At 47.4% G+C, this 26,063-nt stretch overlaps 1 protein-coding gene across 1 annotated transcript in view; it reads right to left on the minus strand.

Annotated features, from left to right (window-relative positions):
- Positions 1 to 4,330: 4,330 nt before the first annotated feature.
- ATRN (attractin) overlaps positions 4,331 to 26,063 on the minus strand; it is a 326,993-nt gene continuing 305,260 nt past the window's right edge. Inside the window, exons 28-29 of the mRNA XM_063925340.1 lie at positions 6,743 to 6,857; positions 4,331 to 5,697 (exon numbers count right to left, since the gene is read on the minus strand). Of these exons, the coding sequence (XP_063781410.1) occupies positions 5,573 to 5,697; positions 6,743 to 6,857 (240 nt within the window). The 3' untranslated portion in view covers positions 4,331 to 5,572. The remainder of the gene's footprint in view (positions 5,698 to 6,742; positions 6,858 to 26,063) is intronic.

Genomic DNA, 26,063 nt, shown 5'->3' on the forward strand with positions numbered 1-26,063 from the left:
CTTGAACTTCTTTATATAAGTGTTCAAGGATTTTAAACTCAGGATGGGTCTCACCGAACCGTCCGGTTTCGGTACCACAAACATTGTGGAATAGTAACCCCTGCCCTGTTGAAGGAGGGGGACCTTGATTATCACCTGCTGGAGGTACAGCTTGTGAATTGCCGCCAGTACTACCTCCCTTTCCCTGGGAGCAGCTGGCAAGGCTGATTTGAGGTAACGGCGAGGGGGAGTCGCCTCGAACTCCAGCTTGTATCCCTGAAATACAATTTGTACAGCCCAGAGATCCACTTGTGAGCGAACCCACTGGTTGCTGAAGTTTCGGAGACGCGCCCCCACCGCACCTGGCTCCGCCTGTGGAGCCCCAACGTCATGTGGTGGACTTAGTGGAAGCAGGGGAGGATTTTTGTTCCTGGGAACTGGCTGCCTGGTGCAGCTTCTTTCCTCTACCCTTGCCTCTGGCCAGAAAGGATGCTCCTCTGACCCGCTTGCCTTTCTGAGGCCGAAAGGACTGCATTTGATAATACGGTGCTTTCTTAGGCTGTGAGGGAACCTGAGGTAAAAAAGTCGACTTCCCAGCAGTTGCTGTGGATACGAGGTCCGAGAGACCGTCCCCAAACAATTCCTCACCCTTATAAGGCAAAACCTCCATGTGTTTTTTAGAATCAGCATCACCTGTCCACTGCCGAGTCCATAATACTCTTCTGGCAGAAATGGACATTGCATTAATTCTAGATGCCAGCAGGCATATGTCCCTCTGTGCATCCCGCATATATAAGACAACGTCTTTTATATGTTCGATGGTTAGCAAAACAGTATCCCTGTCGAGGAATCAATGTTGTCTGACAGGGTATCAGTCCATGCTGCTGCAGCACTACACATCCAGGCTGAAGCAATAGCAGGTCTCAGTAGAGTACCAGAGTGTGTATACACAGACTTCAGGATAGCTTCCTGCTTTCTATCCGCAGGATCCTTTAGGGCGGCCGTATCCTGAGACGGCAGTGCCACCCTTTTAGATAAGCGTGTCAGCGCCTTGTCCACCCTAGGGGATGTTTCCCAACGTAACCTATCCGTTGGCGGGAAAGGGTACGCCATCAGTAACCTCTTAGAAATCACTAGTTTCTTATCAGGGGAACTCTACGCTTCTTCATACAAATCATTTAATTCATCAGATGGGGGAAAAGTCACTGGCAGCTTTTTCTCCCCAAACATAATACCCCTCTTGGCGGTAACCGGGTTAATATCAGAAATGTGCAATACATCTTTCATTGCAGTAATCATGCATCGGATGGCTTTTGTAGACTGTACATTTGTCTCATCCTCATCTACACTGGAGTCAGACTCCGTGTCGACATCTGTGTCTACCATCAGAGCTAGCGGGCGTTTATGAGCCCCTGACGGCTTCTTAGTCACCTGGGCAGGCGCGGGCTGAGACCCCGGCTGTCCCAAGGCTGCTGCGTCATCGAACCTTTTATGTAAGGAGTTGACACTGTCGGTTAAGACCTTCCACATATCCATCCAATCAGGTGTCGGCCCCGTCGGGGGCGACACCACACTTATCTGCCTCTGCTCCGCCTCCACGTAACCCTCCTCATCAAACATGTCGACACAGCCGTACCGACACACCACACACACACACACACAGGGAATGCTCAGACTGAGGACAGGACCCCACAAAGTCCTTTGGGGAGACAGAGAGAGAGTATGCCAGCACACACCGCTATATAACACAGGGATTTACACTGCTAATAAGTGATTTTCCCAATAGCTGCTTGTCTGTATCGATTTGCGCCTAAATTTATGTGCCCCCCCCCCCCTCTCTTTTTAACCCGTCTTGTACCTGTATACTGCAGGGGAGAGCCTGGGGAGCGTGCTTCCAGCGGAGCTGTGAAGGGAAAATGGCGCTGGTGTGCTGAGGAAGAAGGCCCCGCCCCCTCAGCGGCGGGCTTCTGTCCCGCGTTTTCAGTAACTTAATGGCAGGGGTTTTTACACATATACAGTTAACTGACTGTATTATGTGTATTTTATGCCAAAAGGTATTATAATTGCTGCCCAGGGCGCGCCCCCCCCAGCGCCCTGCACCCTACAGTGACCGGAGTGTGTGGTGTGCTGTGGGAGCAATGGCGCACAGCTGCAGTGCTGTGCGCTACCTTAATGAAGACAGGAGTCTTCTGCCGCCGATTTCATCGTTCTTCTGTCTTCTGGCTCTGCAAGGGGGACGGCGGCGCGGCTCCGGTAACGGACGATCGAGGTCAGGCCCTGTGTTCGAACCCTCTGGAGCTAATGGTGTCCAGTAGCCTAAGAAGCACAAGCTAGCTGCACGCAGGTAGGTTTGCTTCTCTCCCCTCAGTCCCAAGTAGCAGTGAGTCTGTTGCCAGCAGATCTCACTGAAAATAAAAAACCTAACAAATACTTTCTTTTCTCGCAAGCTCAGGAGAGCCCACTAGGAGCACCCAGCTCTGGCCGGGCACAGATTCTAACTGAGGTCTGGAGGAGGGGCATAGAGGGAGGAGCCAGTGCACACCAGATAGTACCTAATCTTTCTTTTAGAGTGCCCAGTCTCCTGCGGAGCCCGTCTATTCCCCATGGTCCTTACGGAGTTCCCAGCATCCACTAGGACGTCAGAGAAAATAGGGAAAGATCAAGATCCACTTCCACCTCGTGCTGAAGCTGCTGCCACTAGTCATGGCCGAGACGATGAAATGCCATCAACGTTGTCTGCCAAGGCCGATGCCCAATGTCATAGTAGAGAGCATGTAAAATCCAAAAAACAAAAGTTCAGTAAAATGACCCAAAAATCAAAATTAAAAGCGTCTGAGGAGAAGCGTAAACTTGCCAATATGTTATTTACGACACGGAGTGGCAAGGAACGGCTGAGGCCCTGGCCTATGTTCATGGCTAGTGGTTCAGCTTCACATGAGGATGGAAGCACTCATCCTCTCGCTAGAAAACTGCAGTGCCACTCCTAGATGGGCCAGGTGTTTGTGTCGGCCACTTGTGTTGCTTAGCTTAGTCACACAGCGACCTTGGTGCGCCTCTTTTTTTCTTTGCATCATGTGCTGTTTGGGGACTATTTTTTTGAAGTGCCATCCTGTCTGACACTGCAGTGCCACTCCTAGATGGGCCTGGTGTTTGTGTCGGCCACTTGGGTCGCTTAGCTTAGTCATCCAGCGACCTCGGTGCAAATTTTAGGACTAAAAATAATATTGTGAGGTGTTCAGAATAGACTGGAAATGAGTGGAAATTATGGTTATTGAGGTTAATAATACTATGGGATCAAAATGACCCCCAAATTCTATGATTTAAGCTGTTTTTGAGGGTTTTTTGTAAAAAATAAACGAATCCAAAACACACCCGAATCCGACAAAAAAATTTCAGGGAGGTTTTGCCAAAACGCGTCCGAATCCAAAACACGGCAGCGGAACCAAAACCCGAAAAATTTCCGGTGCAGATCACTAATTATAACCATGGCTACAATAAATGATAACAAATCCTGGGAGCGCAGTAAGTTACAGTTTATGCTGAACCGTGTACTTTATAGTTAAACGTACATTGCACAATTGTGACAAGCGTTACCTACTCGGAGCTTTATTACAACAGATATACATCATCCCTTGCAGGAGAGCAATATATATATATATATATATATATATATATATATATATATATATATATATATATATATATATAAATATATATATATATATATATACATACATATATATATACATACATATATACACACACACATATATACATACATACACAGAATCTACAAGTTCAGCCAGCAAGAGAGGCAAAACCTTTATATTCTATATTTGCATTGCAGTGGACGGCAGAGAAGCCCACGATGTAACCCAAGGGCTGATGTAAGCTGAACGGCAGAAAAGTGACTGCAGGCATCAATTCTCCTCAAACCATAAGCAGACACATTGCAGATTTGGCACCTGAACAGTAACACTTCAGTATATAAGACTGCCGTCACCAATGAACCATTTCAAAGAACCAACACCTGGACCCACATTTAGTAAAGTGCATATTCAGTCAGTCATGTATGGCACCATGCACCGACTCGCAACGGCGGCTGCCATATTGTGGACCCAACTGGATAATGTACCAAAGTTCAGTAAACTATGTATTAATTTCCCCCTTTGCCACGCCTCCCCTGACTCGGTGCATCAGGTGTCATCCGGAGTCGAAAATGCAACCTTGGTCCACAATGTACTCTTTAGAGGTCTTTTATAGATGTAATAATTTGGCATCCAAAAGATACAATGAAAATACTGGCTATCAATAATGTAGAGCGTCTTTCTTTAAAATACAATAACACATATACAAAATAATTCATTTTAATGACTACGTGCAATACATTGGTGAAATTTAAAAGGATTCGGACATGTTATTAGAAGCTTCGTTTTCCAGCCTATGGCGAATTAGAAAATACAGCCCCCCCAGCAGACCAGGTGCAATTTGCTGGTCTAATGAGCACAAAAATAAATTTATTTAAAAGGGACCACAAAGTGTCATCTTAAGTTAGCACCTTGTCATAAACCACCCTTTATATCTATATATTATTTACATACAGTTATTATTTCCTCTGGGTCTATTGCTTCTGATAGCAAGTCATTATTGGAAGGCTGTGTACATGTGGAATGAGTATGATGCTGTAACACTGAGATGTTCCCCACGAATACTAGCACTGCTTCTAACACAGACTGTAAGTCAGTCCTGGCCATGAATTGGGGGCTCGTCTGGTGGCTGAAGCACACAGGGGATACTCCAAGCTGTACCTGCAGGAAGAACATGTGCGTTTAACGTTTCCACTTTTTAAGTGCACGTCAAAAAGAAAGTTGGTCTCTGGAGCTCAATGTTAAATATTAATGTAATCAAGTTTTCCTGCTCACAGGCCAGATGACTATTCCCAATAAATTACGTTCAAATCCAGCAAATAAGAACTTTACCCTGGAAAGGTCCTTCAATTAGGGTAAGTAATGTGTATTTAAATTATTCAAAGCAATCTCGCTAATAGAATCACGATTTTTCAGTGCCCCAGTATAAAATCCCCTATGCCTGTGACACAGTCACTTCAAGCTCTGCTGGTGCCAAGGCCGATTCTCCTTCAGGTCGGAGCCCGTAGGCTGACTGCAGCCGGATGAACGAGGTCCCTCCTGTTAGCAGCGTCCGCAATGGCTCGACATAAGATCTTCATAAATAAGGATGGGGCTCATAACATTTTATGGAGTATATCTTGCATCATTTCTCCCGGGTTGGTGCACAAACAGAGGAACTGAAAAAATGACGGACCCTAGACCTGAGCATGGGTTGTTGCGGATGTGTACAGTTTCTTTGCAGAGAAAATAAGTTAAGATTTATCATCCAGTCCTTGTCGAGAAATTTACACAATGAAACAAACATTAAAAAAATGATGCAATGTCCGTAAAAGGGATCCTCCGGTAAAGTGAACAAAACCATGCAGATGCGGCATGAGGTTGGTAAACCTGCAGAGCCTTTCCATCATAGGATAGATCCCTCCAGCATAGCAATATTCAAATCCCTAGAGTCCGCAAGCCCAACATCAAATACAGGTCCCCGGCTGTGCTGGCGGCTGCTGTTTCCTATTTCGGACTGCTCCTGACTTCTCTTTGTACGCTAATGGCATCTGTTGTGATATGTCTACCAAAGCGCTGGCCACTGCTAGTCCTAAGAGAGAGAGAGAGAGAAGACACGCCATAACACAGGATATGTTACACAGGATCTACACTCTACATAGAGATGCCTGGCAATTATACCATATAGTCTACGCCAGTGATTCCCAACTCCAGTCCTCAGGGACACCTAACAGTGCATGTGTTCCAGATCTCTTACGTTGGTGCACATGTGTACTGATTACGGATTGACACATTTCAAAAGGTCCAGAGGTGGTGTTAGTGATGTAATTTGTGATGCTGATAAGATATGTAAAACATTCATGGTTAAGAGTTCCTGCGTACTGGAGTTGGAACACTGCTTTGCGCACAGGTGTGTACAACTGACCGGTGCCTGAGAGGGCAGCCAATCAGTGAGAGTGTACCCAGCATGGAAATACATCTGCCAATCAGTGAGACTGTGCACCAGCAATTTACACAGCACTGACACACAGTACATCAGCCAATCCGTGAGTTTGTACACAGCACAGACCTACATCTGCCAATCTGTGAGACTGTACACCGCACAGCCATACTTCAGCTATGGTGTTATCTGCTCATTTAGGAGCCATTACCTTGAAGCCATAAGAAACAGGGACATTTTAAAGCACTACTTTAGGTAAATAAAATATCTGAGACTGCCAATTATCTACAGCCCTCGCCTTCCATGTAGGTATAACTAACTTACATTAAGCTGCAAGGATAAACAGGTTGACACAAACCTGAATGGATTAAGACACACAAGAAAAAAGTGTATTTCTTAAGTGTGTATTTAGAACATGCAATTTCTTTATATGGCGCCACTGTCTGTATCACTGTACAGGGATAATGAGTGACAAACACTTCAATGTATAAAAAAACAAAACAAACTCAGGTAGTACAGGGGGGAAATCTAGCAGTGAGATATTTAGATAATAAATCAGTGACCATTTAATAAAGTGCACTCACCCCCCTGTGTCCTGGCAGAGAATCAGAGTTGGTGGCTGCGAGTGCACTGCAGTGCAGAGGAGGGTGGAAGGCCCTGCTCGTCAGAACTTACTACTAAAATATTCATGACTTACCAGATTGCCCCGGAGGAGGAATGCCGCCTACACCACGTGGCAGCCGTACGAATATAGACAGGACCGCCGCTTTGTTGCCGCAACACGGCTCCAAGGCGATCGGCTTAGGAACACTCTAAAATCAAACAAACAAAAAAAACGGTTATTGGAATGGGAGAACTACAAGCTGTCTGTATAAAACGAGGGCAAAATGGGGATCACTAGTGTAGTGGGACAACAAGTCCCAGCCGAGGAGCATGTTAGACAGACGCAGTTTGCCAACATCTAAGGCACAGGTATAAAGGTGCTGCCTAGCAAGCCCTAGAAAAGGTAACCTACAGACTTTAACATAACAACTCAAACCTACTTTAAAAAAATAAAAAAAATAAGTAAAAAAATAAAAATTATATATATATATATATATATATATATACACACACACACACATATATACACATACACACACATATACCAGCACATATATTCTGTTTAACCATTTTATGTGATATTTAGTTCACCGAAATGTTCCTATCTATAAGCATGCATGTCATAGCTCCATGCACAATACTCAGACGTGTCCCCTAAACCCCCCCCCCCCCTCCTGGTGGGGCCCCCGCCTCGCTGCAATTAATAGTGAATAAATGAATAAATTGCAACACTGTTGTGTGGGCAGAAACCAACAGGCGCCATTAAACCATTTAAAGGCTTATTGGAAAAGCAAATGTCAGGCCGATAAATCAGGGGCCGCAGTATTTATGTCTTCCATTACGCCGACATAATTCTGCTAATGAATTTACGTCCAGCTCCATGCAAATGAGTGTTTTATAACCTAGCGGCAGCATACAGAGGAGCTGCGATGGCTTGACACAGCGTTTTTCATTTCACTTTCTGCACCGGCATCCCACAGACGCACCGGGGGCTCTACATACGGATTCCTTTATTGGGCACTAAATCTTCTCATTATGGAGTATACGGCCCTTTTTGGACACTTACGTTGCAGATGTCCACTTGTTTCTCACTGTGTAGTTATTTACCAAGACTCACAGAGGAGAAGCGTCAAAGCAAAATATGCAGAAAACAAACAAAAAGTCACCCGAAACAATTCAACTGTACAGAACGGAATCCTGGGAAAGTCTCCTCTGTAGGTGCGGAATGTATTTTGCTAAATAAATTGCTTTGCGGAAAGAAGTGCTTCTGCTGTTGTGTTTTGTTGATGGGGCAGAAGTCTGTATTTGATTAGCAGCTAATGAGGTGGTGCGCCGCTGCAGGATGGCGATATTAGCGCAGTGCAATTCATAATAGCTTATCTGAGAGCAAGGCGGCACGGAACAAGAGAAAACCTTCAGCCTTTATGTAATGATTGTACTGCAGTCAGCAAGTTTAGAAGAACAGTAGAGACGGTGAGACCAGGGATGGCATTGTGCAATGTTTGATGCCAGGCAACCTCATGTCTCAAGGATAGAACGCAGGGTAACTGAATTAATGCATGTTAGTGTTAAACCTCACAAAACAAACCATATACTCAGATCACGCCAAATTGCCCAGAGACACAGACTTTAGGGGTATGCCAATAGCTCCGATCATTGAAGAGCTAATGAATTCGCCCCACTGAGTATTCAATTAGAGCTGTTTTCGTCCTTTTTGAAGGCATTTTCGCCAATGCTTTTCACCTTATTTTTTAAGTGAAAAAAAAACCTCAAAATCAGCGAAAATGGCCTACCTTTTTGACGGAAAACCTAAGGATTCGCCAACTCACGTGTTTTCCGCCCCTGCCACATATTTTTTTAGCCTAGGCGAAAATCCGGCCCTGCTACTGCAATCGCCAATCCCCATTCGCCCTACAAATAACGAAAAGCTCAGTTTTTTTCACCTAGGCGAAAATAACGGAGCTATTTGCATACCCCTATGTGCGACTTGGCTGCACTGTGCAACTTTTTCTTAAAAATTGCCTATTAATCTGTGATGTTATACTAATTCCTTAGTGATAACACTAATCCTATGTTCCTAATACAATGAAAGCCAATCTGTGTGCGACGGACATAAAATTCATGAGAAAGAACGAAAGCATTGGGAATTGCACTTGGCGTCTTGTTCCATATGGCGCAAAAAGGATGGGTGTATGAGACATCTGTAGGTATAGCATAAAACAGGCAGGCTGTGCTTTGGTCTTCTCTGCTCTCCCTAGTGCCCCCTGCTGTACCCCGCTATACAGTTCTGTTATGTTGTAACCATGAACGCTGGCTGCTCCAGGTATGCTGTACCAGTTCACTTCCAGCACCTGCCATCGCTGCTCCACATCATATATAGGCTACTTTATTTCAGACTGCTACAAGACCCAAGCACATACCACCATAATACAGCCATGCAGAGCGCCGGGATATCGAGTGCCTCCCTTACTATAGGGCTGACTGACTCAACATTAACATATGTTGCAGAGCCGCTCCAGCTATGGGATACTGCAAATCTCAGACAAATAGGCATGTGTCGTGCTTCAGTTCACGCAGCTTGCAGAAAACCCCCAGACACCCCCAGCTCAAGAAGTGGGGTTTGGTGTCCTTAAGCTGTAAATAGTTGATTGATATCGTCTGATGAATTCTGTAAGCTATCCAATTAAGAAACTAGTCCCCAAAACATATATTCAGACCTGAATTCCAGGACATTGCCCATTTTCAAAGGATCACCAAGACAAACGCACATGACATAGAAAGGGAATGCGTGACAAGCATGAGAATATATGTTAACCGTGAAATGAGGTCTGTAGAGGCGCAGACGATGGTGAATATCGCTGTCCAATCAAAACCAAGTCCTGCCCAATCAGAACAATGAATAAAGAGCAAAAGGTATTGAAGTAGTGATCAAAGGAGCTAACCCCCGGAAATATATTAGTATACTATACAAAGCGGCAACACAATTCCCACAAAATACGTTACTTATCATACCCCCCCACCCTTTATATATAGAAAACTATTTTAAAAAAACACCTATATGTATAGTATATCTACTTCAATCCGCCTCATGTGAACTTAATGAGAATAGTGATTGCAAGAAGAAAGAACCACCAACTCTACCAATACTACATATTTAGACGAAAGGGGCGTAACCCACTCGTACTAAAAAAACTTGAGATGTTGTACAGTATATAAAGGTATCTTTAAATCCTACATCAAGGTATAAAAGACAGAAGGTCATATTGCGATCACTCTTGTAAATGGCAAATAGTGTGCATTAAGGTTTCTTTACCTTCCACCACATCACCAAAGCAATAAAAGTCTTTGACTTCACAAAGTGAGTATAAAATAGAAGGGCGTACCCCACTCACTATTGTGAAAACTAAGTGGTACATATAGAAGTTTCTTTTAAAGAACCAACATATCATCCACGTAGTAAGCGTACCAACTCACAGTTCAGAAGGATAAGTGTTTCTCATAAAGGTTTCTTTATAGCATCTCCTTAGCCTCAGGTAAACTTCCTTCTCCTTACCCACAGAAAGGAATGGAATTATATAGGAATAAATATTCCAAAAAAAAGTAGATTAAGAAGTATTTTTATAGTAAATATAACCATTAAATGGGCTAAAACAATAAAAGCTTACACAAGAAAAATGTAAGAACAGAATGCAGTCCAAATGGATTCTTTCCTGAAGGCATGATGGAATAAAATGTTGCGCTCAGATTTCAGTGCGGACAGAAAGTGAGTGCGAATGGAACGTACCTCCAGTAAAGGAATGAATGGAAGCAATTGTTAGCAGCTGGTCACACCTCCTACGCTGACGCGTTTCGCGTAAACAACTTTTTCAAGGCTTAGTGGATCTACGTTCAACTGGACTCCCTGATATCCCAGCATCCTCATCTTTCAGATTCTTTTCCGTATATATCAACAACAAAAAAACAAGAAAACACCCCATTCCAGGAGCCGAGGGGGGATCCTACCGCATACTTACCTATGACGAGAAGCACATTTTGTGAGAACCTGTTATCACACTATATGGATATTATTATTATTATTATTATTTCAGAGCGTTATCAGCATTTTCTTTTCTATATATTCCATTTCTGGGTGTCCATGCCTTTGGCCCTCATCCCGAGTTGATCGCTCGCTAGCTACTTTTAGCAGCTGTGCAAACGCATAGTCGCCGCCCACGGGGGAGTGTATTTTCGCTTTGCAAGTGTGCGAAAGCGTGTGCAGCCGAGCGGGTACACACGCGATGATTGCAGCAACGAAGGTCCTGGAATTGACGTCAGACACCCGCCCTGCAAACGCCTGCATTTTTGCAAACACTCCCAGAAAACGGTCAGTTGACACCCATAAGCTCTCACTTCCTGTCAATCTCCTTGTGATCGGCTGTGTGAATGGAATAGTCGCTAGAAGCAGTGCAAAACAATGATGCTCTTTGTACCCGTACAACGCGCGTGCGCATTGCGCCCCATACGCATGCGTAGTTTTGCCATTTTTTTTAAATGATCGCTACGCATCGAACATCGGCAGCTAGCGATCAACTCAGAATAACCCCCTTTGATCACTGCCTCAATAGTTTCTGTACATAAGAACATTTGTACAAGTTTCCATACCTGGCTAAGGGTAATAAGACGTATATACCTGCACGCTCCTTCAGTGGACTTACAGACAGGAAGACTGCTATGCAAGGGAAGTACACAGACTCTAATCATCTTCTTTCCTCCTCTATCCCCCTAAGATTCAACTATATTAAAATGGATAACATGAAAAGCGGAGGGAATATAAAGCGCCTGTCATTAGGAATCGTAATGCCGGCTGCGTCCTCACCAGAGGGGGCTTATTGTAGTCATCATTCGCATTCCAACAATTATCAATGATAAGGAACGGAAATTCATTTCCCAGCTTGAAACTTGGGCCCCAGTTTCCCAGATAACCTTCACATGATTTAACCCGTTGGAGATAATTACTGCAGATTACAGCGCTGCACATTTCCAGCAAAAAAAAGTTAATTAAAAAAGCAAAACAAAAAAAATCTATTGGCTGATCAATGCGGAAGCGTCGCCGGGTCTCAGAGGTGCATCGCGTTACTCGGGAGGTTTGTGTAGTGCAATCTGTGTTTCTGTAGAGGAAGATAGAGCTGTATTCCTCCAGGTCTGCCGCCAGCGTGCGTGACGTCTCGCATCGCCCAGTACAGACTACATTTTGTTTGGGGCTTTTTTTTTTTTTCGTAGTAAACTTTTTGCTGGAAAATGGACAGAATTTTATCCCTCACACGAAACATCTGAAGGTAATTTCTGGGATGTCGTGTCTGTTATTTGTTTCTTAAGTGAATGACTCCAGTCGTCATGGGTATGAAATGAATGGTCCACTGTCCAACTCCTGCCACACCCGTTTAGCCCGAAAATACACTACAAGCTGGTCTCAGTGCTATAACGTGTAAACCCCTGGCTGTCAGACAGGAGAGTTCTAGCTGAGCAGCAAGGGCTAACAGAAAATGGCTGCCCCATAGCAGGCTACTAAAAGATGGCCACCTTCAACAATGGGGAGCCGGGTATCCTTTCACAAGAACCCTAGGGGCTGGTGAGTGGAGAAAAAGGGAGCGGGGCTTATTGGGGGGTAAAGAAGATGAATAGGTGAGTAATACTGTGTGGCATAATCTGAATAAGAGGCATCACTATGTGGCATAACGTGAATAAGGGGCACTATTGTGGGATGTAATGTGAATAAGGAGCACTACTAACAATAAAAACACCATTATAACTTACTTAACAGTATACTCTGCAGCAAAACTCCTACACATACTTTTAACCAGGACTTCTCAAACTGCATGTTGCGAGTTGGTCCCTGGTGCATCACACACAATGACAGTGTTCTGGGCCCAGTGCTTTCCTGCTCTCGCTCCGCTGAATAGAGCGTGCACTTATCTAAATACAGTCCCATCTGTCCCCTGGCTTCCAGCAGCATTGGAGAGAAGGCGGGAGCAGGCAGCTGCAGCAGAAGTCTCAGCATTAGGAGGTCTGTCACTGATAGGAGGCGGGAGCAGGCAGCTGCAGCAGCAGTCTCAGCATTAGGAGGTCTGTCACTGATAGGAGGCGGGAGCAGGCAGCTGCAGCAGCAGTCTCAGCATTAGGAGGTCTGTCACTGATAGGAGGCGGGAGCAGGCAGCTGCAGCAGCAGTCTCAGCATTAGGAGGTCTGTCACTGATAGGAGGCGGGAGCAGGCAGCTGCAGCAGCAGTCTCAGCATTAGGAGGTCTGTCACTGATAGGAGGCGGGAGCAGGCAGCTGCAGCAGCAGTCTCAGCATTAGGAGGTCTGTCACTGAGAGGAGCCAGGAGCAGGCAGCTGCAGCAGCAGTCTCAGCATTACGGGGTCTGTCACTGAAAGGAGGTGGGAGCAGGCAGATGAAGCAGCAGTCTCAGCATTACGAGGCCCGTCACTGAGAGGAGCCGGGAGCAGACAGCAGCAGTCTCAGCATTACGGGGTCTGTCACTGAGAGGAGCCGGGAGCAGGCAGCTGCAGCAGCAGTCTCAGCATTATGGGGTCTGTCACTGAGAGGAGTCGGGAGCAGGCAGCTGCAGCAGCAGTCTCAGCATTACGGGGTCTGTCACTGAGAGGAGCCGGGAGCAGGCAGCAGCAGCAGTCTCAGCATTAGGAGGTCTGTCACTGAGAGGGAGCAGGCAGCAGCAGTCTCAGCATTACGGGGTCTGTCACTGAGAGGAGCCAGTAGCAGGCAGCTGTAGCAGCAGTCTCAGCATTAGGAGGTCTGTCACTGATAGGAGGCGGGAGCAGGCAGCAGCAGTCTCAGCATTACGAGGCCTGTCACTGAGAGAAGCCAGGAGCAGGCAGATGCAGCAGCAGTCTCAGCATTACGAGGCCCGTCACTGAGAGGAGCCAGGAGCAGGCAGATGCAGCAGCAGTCTCAGCATTACGAGGCCTGTCACTGAGAGGAGGCGGGAGCAGGCAGCTGCAGCAGCAGTCTCAGCATTACGAGGCCTGTCACTGAGAGGAGCCAGGAGCAGGCAGATGCAGCAGCAGTCTCAGCATTACGAGGCCTGTCCCTGATAGGAGGCGGGAGCAGGCAGCTGCAGCAGCAGTCTCAGCATTACGAGGTCTGTCACTGAGAGAAGCCAGGAGCAGGCAGCTGCAGCAGCAGTTTCAGCATTACGAGGTATGTCACTGAGGGGAGCCGGGAGCAGGCAGCAGCAGTCTCAGCATTACGAGGCCTGTCACTGAGAGGAGGCGGGAGCAGGCAGCTGCAGTCTCAGCATTACGAGGCCTGTCACTGAGAGGAGCCAGGAGCAGGCAGATGCAGCAGCAGTCTCAGCATTACGAGGCCTGTCCCTGATAGGAGGCGGGAGCAGGCAGCTGCAGCAGCAGTCTCAGCATTACGAGGTCTGTCACTGAGAGAAGCCAGGAGCAGGCAGCTGCAGCAGCAGTCTCAGCATTACGAGGTATGTCACTGAGGGGAGCCGGGAGCAGGCAGCAGCAGTCTCAGCATTACGAGGCCTGTCACTCAGAGGAGGCGGGAGCAGGCAGCTGCAGCAGCAGTCTCAGCATTACGAGGCCTGTCACTGAGAGGAGGCGGGAGCAGGTAGATGCAGCAGCAGTCTCAGCATTACGAGGCCTGTCACTGATAGGAGGCGGGAGCAGGCAGCAGCAGTCTCAGCATTACGAGGCCTGTCACTGAGAGGAGGCGGGAGCAGGCAGCTGCAGAGTCAGTAGAATGGAAGACTAAGAGGAACTGTAGAGGAAAGCATAACTACAATGGTTGAAGACAACAGGGGCGGACATCAGACTCCTGTCTTCTGTGGGGGAGTAAGGGGCTGTGACCTGTATGAAGCTTTGCGAGTGTCGTTGCCCTTGTTGCCCAGTGCCCTGGCAGCCTCCTGTCTCTCTGGTCTCCCGGCTGCTAGGTGACACAATCCGTATGGGTGACACTAACAGCTCTGCTATTCTGGTGTCACCGCAGTGCGCCCCGTACCCCCCTAGTGATAGCTCTGCCGCTGGGAGCGTGTGCGTTGGGTACACAAAGGCTCATTTACATTCATGGTTAGATCTGTAAAAATTTGTGTCACGTATGTGGATGCCACTGTTCAGTGTGTCACTGCGGAAGTTTTAGAACCACTGCTTTATACCGCTCCCTCACGTGCTGTGCGCTGGGTGTCAGAGACGGCTGTCAGGTAAAATGCTATTGCCTCCTGGCTCCAATGTCCCAGATAAAGCAAATCTGCAGCAGAACAGTCACTTGGCCGCAACCAAGACAAGATAAAAAATGGTAAAACAAAATCTAGAAAATATCCAGTGTCAGCAATGTTCCTGATCTGTGATTTTACACTCCGATAACGGATACAGGCGCACAGCGGAGAAACACACAGAAAAAAGGATTTTGCTCTGACAGGAGAAGAAATGTGAAAGAATGCGGGGACACCTACTGTGCGGAATAATGGCAGAAACAGAAGGATTATTAGAAATCGCAGTTCCATATGGCTGACATGCGTGGGGCCTAATGGCATTCTCATGTTTTATTTCCACTGACATCCTATGGAAAATCCTGGGAGCAGAGCCGTACACTGTATCTGTAATATCCAATGACGCCAAAAGCCCCCATGTACCGGTGAAGGCCCTGCCAGTCCCAAACTGCGCTGAACTGATGGACTGCTAACAAACATCCATTATAAATCGTCTCAGAACTAGTTTTCATCTTTGGAGGAGACAAATGGAAACTACAGTAAACACAGATCAATGTGAACTATGCCGTGTCAGCTGCTGTGGAACTACAAGCCCAAGCAGGCACTGCCAGCTAGAGGCCATACAGAGAGGCTGAAATTCAGACTCTAGCCGACTTAACACAATGTGCAATCGAGTCAGAAATTAGTCTTGTGAATTTGTCCCAAAGTTTTACATTAGTTATTATATATATAAGAATTTACTCACCGGTAATTCTATTTCTCGTAGTCCGTAGTGGATGCTGGGGACTCCGTAAGGACCATGGGGAATAGACGGGCTCCGCAGGAGACTGGGCACTCTATAAGAAAGATTTGGTACTATCTGGTGTGCACTGGCTCCTCCCTCTATGCCCCTCCTCCAGACCTCAGTTAAGATACTGTGCCCGGAAGAGCTGACACAATAAGGAAGGATTTTGAATCCCGGGTAAGACTCATACCAGCCACACCAATCACACCGTATAACTCGTGATATTATACCCAGTTAACAGTATGAAATATAACTGAGCCTCTCAACAGATGGCTCAACAATAACCCTTTAGTTAGGCAATAACTATATACAAATATTGCAGACAATCCGCACTTGGGATGGGCGCCCAGCATCCACTACGGACTACGAGAAATAGAATTACTGGTGAGTAAATTCTTATTTCTCTGACGTCCTAGTGGATGCTGGGGACTCCGTAAGGACCATGGGGATTATACCAAAGCTCCCAAACGGGCGGGAGAGTGCGGATGACTCTGCAGCACCGAATGAGAGAACTCAAGGTCCTCCTCAGCCAGGGTATCAAATTTGTAGAATTTAGCAAACGTGTTTGCCCCTGACCAAGTTGCAGCTCGGCAAAGTTGTAAAGCCGAGACCCCTCGGGCAGCCGCCCAAGATGAACCCACCTTCCTCGTGGAATGGGCTTTCACTGATTTAGGATGCGGCAATCCAGCCGCAGAATGCGCCAGCTGAATTGTGCTACAAATCCAGCGAGCAATAGTCTGCTTCGAAGCAGGAGCACCCAGTTTGTTGGGTGCATACAGGATTAATAGTGAGTCAGTCTTCCTGACTCCAGCCGTCCTGGAAATATAAATTTTTAAGGCCCTGACTACGTCCAGTAACTTGGAATCCTCCAAGTCCCTAGTAGCCGCAGGCACCACAATCGGTTGGTTCAGGTGAAAAGCTGATACCACCTTAGGGAGAAACTGGGGACGAGTCCTCAATTCTGCCCTATCCATATGGAAAATCAGATAAGGGCTTTTACATGACAAAGCAGCCAATTCTGACACACGCCTGGCCGAAGCCAAAGCCAATAACATGACCACTTTCCACGTGAGATATTTCAGATCCACAGTTTTAAGTGGTTCAAACCAATGTGATTTTAGGAAACTCAACACCACATTGAGATCCCAAGGTGCCACAGGAGGCACAAAAGGGGGCTGAATATGAAGCACTCCCTTTACAAAAGTCTGAACTTCAGGCAGTGAAGCCAGTTCTTTCTGGAAGAAAATCGACAGAGCCGAAATCTGGACCTTAATGGAACCCAATTTTAGGCCCATAGTCACTCCCGACTGTAGGAAGTGCAGAAAACGACCCAGCTGAAATTCCTCTGTAGGGGCCTTCCTGGCCTCACACCACGCAACATATTTTCGCCAAATGCGGTGATAATGGTTTGCGGTTACTTCTTTCCTGGCTTTTATCAGCGTAGGAATGACTTCCTCCGGAATGCCCTTTTCCTTTAGGATCCGGAATTCAACCGCCATGCCATCAAACGCAGCCGCGGTAAGTCTTGGAACAGACAGGGCCCCTGCTGTAGCAGATCCTGTCTGAGCGGTAGAGGCCATGGGTCCTCTGATAACATTTCTTGAAGTTCCGGGTACCAAGCTCTTCTTGGCCAATCCGGAACCACGAGTATCGTTCTTACTCCTCGCCTTCTTATTATTCTCAGTACCTTTGGTATGAGAGGCAGAGGAGGGAACACATAAACCGACTGGTACACCCACGGTGTCACTAGAGCGTCCACAGCTATCGCCTGAGGGTCCCTTGACCTGGCGAAATATCTCTTTAGCTTTTTGTTGAGGCGGGACGCCATCATGTCCACCTGTGGCCTTTCCCAACGGTTTACCAACAGCAGGAAGACTTCTGGATGAAGTCCCCACTCTCCCGGGTGTAGGTCGTGTCTGCTGAGGAAGTCTGCTTCCCAGTTGTCCACTCCCGGAATGAACACTGCTGACAGTGCTAGTACGTGATTTTCCGCCCATCGGAGAATCCTTGTGGCTTCTGCCATCGCCACCCTGCTTCTTGTGCCGCCCTGTCGGTTTACATGGGCGACTGCCGTGATGTTGTCTGATTGGATCAGAACCGGCTGGTTTTGAAGCAGGGGCCTTGCCTGACTTAGGGCATTGTAAATGGCCCTCAGTTCCAGAATGTTTATGTGTAGGGACGACTCCTGACTTGACCAAAGTCCCTGGAAATTTCTTCCCTGTGTGACTGCGCCCCAGCCTCGAAGGCTGGCATCCGTGGTCACCAGGACCCAGTCCTGTATGCCGAATCTGCGGCCCTCTAGAAGATGAGCACTCTGCAGCCACCACAGTAGAGACACCCTGGTCCTTGGAGACAGGGTTATCAGTTGAGGCATCTGAAGATGCGATCCTGACCACTTGTCCAAGAGGTCCCACTGGAAGGTCCTTGCATGGAACCTGCCGAATGGAATTGCTTCGTATGAAGCCACCATTTTTCCCAGGACTCGTGTGCAGTGATGCACCGATACCCGTTTTGGTTTTAGGAGGTCTCTGACTAGAGATGACAGCTCCTTGGCTTTCTCCTGCGGGAGAAACACTTTTTTCTGTTCTGTGTCCAGAATCATCCCCAGGAACAGTAAGCGTGTGGAAGGAACCAGTTGTGACTTTGGAATGTTTAGAATCCAGCCATGCTGTTGTAGCACTTCCCGAGATAGTGCTACTCCGACCAGTAACTGCTCCCTGGACCTCGCCTTTATTAGGAGATCGTCCAAGTACGGGATAATTAAAACTCCCTTTTTTCGAAGGAGTATCATCATTTCTGCCATTACCTTGGTAAACACCCTCGGTGCCGTGGACAGTCCAAACGGTAGTGTCTGGAATTGGTAATGGCAATCCTGTGCCACAAATCTGAGGTACTCCTGGTGAGGAAGGTAAATTGGGACATGCAGGTAAGCATCCTTGATGTCCAGGGATACCATGTAATCCCCCTCGTCCAGGCTTGCAATAACCGCCCTGAGCGATTCCATCTTGAACTTGAATCTTTTTATGTATGTGTTCAAGGATTTCAAATTTAAAATGGGTCTCACCGAACCGTCCGGTTTCGGTACCACAAACAGTGTGGAATAGTAACCCCGTCCTTGTTGAAGTAGGGGTACCTTGACTATCACCTGCTGGGAATACAGCTTGTGAATTGCCTCTAGTACAGCCTCCCTGCCCGAGGGAGTTGTCGGTAAGGCCGATTTGAGGAAACGGCGGGGGGGAGGCGCCTCGAATTCCAGCTTGTACCCCTGAGATACTACTTGAAGGATCCAGGGATCCACCCGTGAGCGAACCCACTGATCGCTGAAATTTTTGAGGCGGCCCCCCACCGTACCTGGCTCCGCCTGTGGAGCCCCACCGTCATGCGGCGGATTTGGAAGAAGCGGGGGAGGACTTTTGTTCCTGGGAACCTGCTACGTGGTGCAGCTTTTTTCCCCTTCCTCTGCCTCTAGACTGAAAGGATCCGCCTTTTCCCCGCCTGTTTTTCTGGGGTCGAAAGGACTGTACCTGATAATACGGCGCTTTCTTAGGCTGTGAGGGGACATGGGGCAAAAATGCTGACTTCCCAGCTGTTGCTGTGGAAACAAGGTCTGAGAGACCATCCCCGAATAACTCCTCACCCTTATAAGGCAAAACTTCCATGTGCCTTTTAGAATCTGCATCCCCTGTCCACTGCCGAGTCCATAAGCCTCTCCTAGCAGAAATGGACAATGCACTTATTCTAGATGCCAGCCGGCAGATCTCCCTCTGTGCATCTCTCATGTACAAGACTGAGTCTTTTATATGCTCTACGGTTAGCAATATAGTGTCCCTGTCTAGGGTGTCAATATTTTCCGACAGGGAATCTGACCAAGCAGCAGCAGCACTGCACATCCACGCTGAAGCAATAGCTGGTCTCAGTATAACACCAGTGTGTGTATATATAGACTTTAGGATAGCCTCCTGCTTTCTATCAGCAGGTTCCTTTAGGGCGGCCGTATCCGGAGACGGTAGTGCCACCTTTTTAGACAAACGTGTGAGCGCTTTATCCACCCTAGGGGGAGTTTCCCAACGTGACCTATCCTCTGGCGAGAAAGGGAACGCCATTAGTAATTTTTTTGAAATCACCAATTTTTTATCGGGAAAAGCCCACGCTTCTTCACACACTTCATTTAATTCTTCAGATGGGGGAAAAACTATTGGTAGTTTTTTCTCCCCAAACATAATACCCTTTTTTGAGGTACCTGGGTTTATATCAGAAAATAAGAATTTACTTACCGATAATTCTATTTCTCGGAGTCCGTAGTGGATGCTGGGGTTCCTGAAAGGACCATGGGGAATAGCGGCTCCGCAGGAGACAGGGCACAAAAAGTAAAGCTTTAGGATCAGGTGGTGTGCACTGGCTCCTCCCCCTATGACCCTCCTCCAAGCCAGTTAGATACTGTGCCCGGACGAGCGTACATAATAAGGAAGGATTTTGAATCCCGGGTAAGACTCATACCAGCCACACCAATCACACTGTACAACCTGTGATCTGAACCCAGTTAACAGTATGATAACAGCGGAGCCTCTGAAAAGATGGCTCACAACAATAATAACCCGATTTTTGTAACTATGTACAAGTATTGCAGATAATCCGCACTTGGGATGGGCGCCCAGCATCCACTACGGACTCCGAGAAATAGAATTATCGGTAAGTAAATTCTTATTTTCTCTATCGTCCTAGTGGATGCTGGGGTTCCTGAAAGGACCATGGGGATAATACCAAAGCTCCCAAACGGGCGGGAGAGTGCGGATGACTCTGCAGCACCGAATGAGAGAACTCCAGGTCCTCCTTAGTCAGGGTATCAAATTTGTAGGATTTTACAAACGTGTTTGCCCCTGACTAAATAACCGCTCGGCAAAGTTGTAAAAGCCGAGACCCCTCGGGCAGCCGCCCAAGATGAGCCCACCTTCCTTGTGGAATGGGCATGTACATATTTTGGCTGTGGCAGGCCTGCCACAGAATGTGCAAGCTGAATTGTATTACACATCCAACTAGCAATAGTCTGCTTAGAAGCAAAAGCACCCAGTTTGTTGGGTGCATACAGGATAACAGCAAGTCAGTTTTCCTGACTCCAGCCGTCCTGGAACATATTTTCAGGGCCCTGACAACATCTAGCAACTTGGAGTCCTCCAAGTCCCTAGTAGGTGCAAGGCACCACAATAAGCTGGTTCAGGTGAAACACTGACACCACCTTAGGGAGAGAACTGGGGACGAGTCCGCAGCTCTGCCCTGTCCGAATGGACAAACAGATATGGGCTTTTTTGAGAAAAAACCACCAATTTGACACTCGCCTGGTCCAGGCCAGGGCCAAGATCATGGTCACTTTTCATGTGAGATGCTTCAAATCCACAGATTTGACTAGTTTTAAACCAATGTGATTTGAGGAATCCCAGAACTACGTTGAGATCCCACAGTGCCACTGGAGGCACAAAAGGGGGTTGTATATGCAATACTCCCTTGACAAACTTCTGGACTTCAGGAACTGAAGCCAATTCTTTCTGGAAGAAAATCGACAGGGCCGAAATTTGAACCTTAATGGACCCCAATTTGAGGCCCATAGACACTCCTGTTTGCAGGAAATGCAGGAAACGACCGAGTTGAAATTTCTTTGTGGGGCCTTCCTGGCCTCACACCACGCAACATATTTTCGCCACATGTGGTGATAATGTTGTGCGGTCACCTCCTTTCTGGCTTTGACCAGGGTAGGAATGACCTCTTCCGGAATGCCTTTTTCCCTTAGGATCCGGCGTTCCACCGCCATGCCGACAAACGCAGCTGCGGTAAGTCTTGGAACAGACATGGTACTTGCTGAAGCAAGCCCCTTCTTAGCGGCAGAGGCCATAAAACCTCTGTAAGCATCTCTTGAAGTTCCGGATACCAAGTCCTTCTTGGCCAATCCGGAGCCATGAGTATAGTTCTTACTCCTCTACGTCTTATAATTCTCAGCACCTTAGGTATGAGAAGCAGAGGAGGGAACACATACACCGACTGGTACACCCACGGTGTTACCAGAACGTCCACAGCTATTGCCTGAGGGTCTCTTGACCTGGCGCAATACCTGTCCCGTTTTTTGTTCAGACGGGACGCCATCATGTCCACCTTTGGTATTTCCCAACGGTTTACAATCATGTGGAAAAAAAAACTTCCCGATGAAGTTTCCACTCTCCCGGGTGGAGGTCGTGCCTGCTGAGGAAGTCTGCTTCCCAGTTTCCATTCCCGGGATGAAACACTGCTGACAGTGCTATCACATGATTTTCCGCCCAGCGAAAAGTCCTTGCAGTTTTTGCCATTGCCCTCCTGCTTCTTGTGTCGCCCTGTCTGTTTACGTGGGCGACTGCCGTGATGTTTTTCCCACTGGATCAATACCGGCTGACCTTGAAGCAGAGGTCTTGCTAAGCTTAGAGCATTATAAATTTACCCTTAGCTCCAGTATATTTATGTGGAGAAAAGTCTCCAGACTTGATCACACTCCCTGGAAATTTTTTCCTTGTGTGACTGCTCCCCAGCCTCTCGGGCTGGGCTCCGTGGTCACCAGCATCCAATCCTGAATGCCAAATCTGCGGCCCTCTAGAAGATGAGCACTCTATAACCACCACAGGAGAGACACCCTTGTCCTTGGATATAGGGTTATCCGCTGATGCATCTGAAGATGCGATCCGGACCATTTGTCCAGCAGATCCCACTGAAAAGTTCTTGCGTGAAATCTGCCGAATGGAATTGCTTCGTAGGAAGCCACCATTTTTACCAGGACCCTTGTGCAATGATGCACTGTTTTTAGGAGGTTCCTGACTAGCTCGGATAACTCCCTGGCTTTCTCTTCCGGGAGAAACACCTTTTTCTGGACTGTGTCCAGAATCATCCCTAGGCACAGCAGACGTGTCGTCGGGATCAGCTGCGATTTTGGAATATTTAGAATCCACCCGTGCTGTTGTAGCAGTATCCGAGATAGTGCTACTCCGACCTCCAACTGTTCCCTGGACTATGCCCTTATCAGGAGATCGTCCAAGTAAGGGATAATTTAGACGCCTTTTCTTCGAAGAAGAATCATCATTTCGGCCATTACCTTGGTAAAGACCCGGGGTGCCGTGGACAATCCAAACGGCAGCGTCTAAAACTGATAGTGACAGTTCTGCACCACGAACCTGAGGTACCCTTAGTGAGAAGGGCAAATTTGGGACATAGAGGTAAGCATCCCTGATGTCCCCGGACACTATATAGTCCCCTTCTTCCTGGTTCGTTATCACTGCTCTGAGTGACTCCATCTTGATTTGAACCTTTGTAAGTGTTCAAAAAAATTTTTTTTTTTTTTTTTAGAATAAGTCTCACATAGCCTTCTGGCTTCAGTACCACAATATAGTGTGGAATAATACCCCTTTTCTTGTAGTAGGAGGGGTAATTTAATTATCACCTGCTGGGAATACAGCTTGTGAATTTTTTCCCATACTGCCTCCTTGTCGGAGGGAGACCTTGGTAAAGCAGACTTCAGGAGCCTGCGAAGAGGAAACGTCTCTACATTCCAATCTGTACCCCTGAGATACTACTTGTAGGATCCAGGGGTCCTGTACGGTCTCAGCGCCATGCTGAGAACTTGTCAGAAGCGGTGGAACGCTTCTGTTCCTGGGAATGGGCTGCCTGCTGCAGTCTTCTTCCCTTTCCTCTATCCCTGGGCAGATATGATCTTATAGGGACGAAAGGACTGAGGCTGAAAAGACGGTGTCTTTTTCTGCAGAGATGTGACTTAGGGTAAAAACGGTGGATTTTCCAGCAGTTGCCGTGGCCACCAGGTCCGATGGACCGACCCCAAAAAACTCCTCTTCCTTTATACGGCAATACACCTTTTTGCCGTTTGGAATCTGCATCACCTGACCACTGTCGTGTCCATAACATCTTCTGGCAGATATGGACATCGCATTTACTCTTGATGCCAGAGTGCAAATATCCCTCTGTGCATCTCGCATATATAGAAATGCATCCTTTAAATGCTCTATAGTCAATAAAATACTGTCCCTGTCAAGGGTATCAATATTTTTAGTCAGGGAATCCGACCAAGCCACCCCAGCTCTGCACATCCAGGCTGAGGCGATCGCTGGTCGCAGTATAACACCAGTATGTGTGTATATACTTTTTATGATATTTTCCAGCCTCCTGTCAGCTGGTCCTTGAGGACGGCCCTATCTATAGACGGTACCGCCACTTGTTTTGATAAGCGTGTGAGCGCCTTATCCACCCTAAGGGGTGTTTCCCAACGCGCCCTAACTTCTGGCGGGAAAGGGTATACCGCCCATAATTTTCTATCGGGGGGAACCCACGCATCATCACACACTTTATTTAATTTATCTGATTCAGGAAAAAATAAGAATTTACTTACCGATAATTCTATTTCTCGGAGTCCGTAGTGGATGCTGGGGTTCCTGAAAGGACCATGGGGAATAGCGGCTCCGCAGGAGACCGGGCACAAAAAGTAAAGCTTTACGATCAGGTGGTGTGTACTGGCTCCTCCCCCTATGACCCTCCTCCAAGCCTCCGTTAGGTACTGTGCCCGGACGAGCGTACACAATAAGGAAGGATTTTGAATCCCGGGTAAGACTCATACCAGCCACACCAATCACACTGTACAACCTGTGATCTGAACCCAGTTAACAGTATGATAACAGCGGAGCCTCTGAAAAGATGGCTCACAACAATAATAACCCGATTTTTGTAACTATGTACAAGTATTGCAGACAATCCGCACTTGGGATGGGCGCCCAGCATCCACTACGGACTCCGAGAAATAGAATTATCGGTAAGTAAATTCTTATTTTCTCTATCGTCCTAGTGGATGCTGGGGTTCCTGAAAGGACCATGGGGATAATACCAAAGCTCCCAAACGGGCGGGAGAGTGCGGATGACTCTGCAGCACCGAATGAGAGAACTCCAGGTCCTCCTTAGCCAGGGTATCAAATTTGTAGGATTTTACAAACGTGTTTGCCCCTGACTAAATAACCGCTCGGCAAAGTTGTAAAGCCGAGACCCCTCGGGCAGCCGCCCAAGATGAGCCCACCTTCCTTGTGGAATGGGCATTTACATATTTTGGCTGTGGCAGGCCTGCCACAGAATGTGCAAGCTGAATTGTATTACACATCCAACTAGCAATAGTCTGCTTAGAAGCAAGAGCACCCAGTTTGTTGGGTGCATACAGGATAACAGCAAGTCAGTTTTCCTGACTCCAGCCGTCCTGGAACATATTTTCAGGGCCCTGACAACATCTAGCAACTTGGAGTCCTCCAAGTCCCTAGTAGGTGCAAGGCACCACAATAAGCTGGTTCAGGTGAAACACTGACACCACCTTAGGGAGAGAACTGGGGACGAGTCCGCAGCTCTGCCCTGTCCGAATGGACAAACAGATATGGGCTTTTTTGAGAAAAAACCACCAATTTGACACTCGCCTGGTCCAGGCCAGGGCCAAGAGCATGGTCACTTTTCATGTGAGATGCTTCAAATCCACAGATTTGACTGGTTTTAAACCAATGTGATTTGAGGAATCCCAGAACTACGTTGAGATCCCACAGTGCCACTGGAGGCACAAAAGGGGGTTGTATATGCAATACTCCCTTGACAAACTTCTGGACTTCAGGAACTGAAGCCAATTCTTTCTGGAAGAAAATCGACAGGGCCGAAATTTGAACCTTAATGGACCCCAATTTGCGGCCCATAGACACTCCTGTTTGCAGGAAATGCAGGAAACGACCGAGTTGAAATTTCTTTGTGGGGCCATCCTGGCCTCACACCACGCAACATATCTTCGCCACATGTGGTGATAATGTTGTGCGGTCACCTCCTTTCTGGCTTTGACCAGGGTAGGAATGACCTCTTCCGGAATGCCTTTTTCCCTTAGGATCCGGCGTTCCACCGCCATGCCAACAAACGCAGCTGCGGTAAGTCTTGGAACAGACATGGTACTTGCTGAAGCAAATCCCTTCTTAGCAGCAGAGGCCATAAGACCTCTGTAAGCATCTCTTGAAGTTCCGGGTACCAAGTCCTTCTTGGCCAATCCGGAGCCATGAGTATAGTTCTTACTCCTCTACGTCTTCTAATTCTCAGCACCTTAGGTATGAGAAGCAGAGGAGGGAACACATACACCGACTGGTACACCCACGGTGTTACCAGAACGTCCACAGCTATTGCCTGAGGGTCTCTTGACCTGGCGCAATACCTGTCCCGTTTTTTGTTCAGACGGGACGCCATCATGTCCACCTTTGGTATTTCCCAACGGTTTACAATCATGTGGAAAAAACTTCCCGATGAAGTTTCCACTCTCCCGGGTGGAGGTCGTGCCTGCTGAGGAAGTCTGCTTCCCAGTTTCCATTCCCGGGATGAAACACTGCTGACA

The sequence above is a fragment of the Pseudophryne corroboree genome, chromosome 1 (genome assembly GCF_028390025.1).
Source record: "Pseudophryne corroboree isolate aPseCor3 chromosome 1, aPseCor3.hap2, whole genome shotgun sequence".
NCBI classification, from domain to species: domain Eukaryota; kingdom Metazoa; phylum Chordata; class Amphibia; order Anura; family Myobatrachidae; genus Pseudophryne; species Pseudophryne corroboree.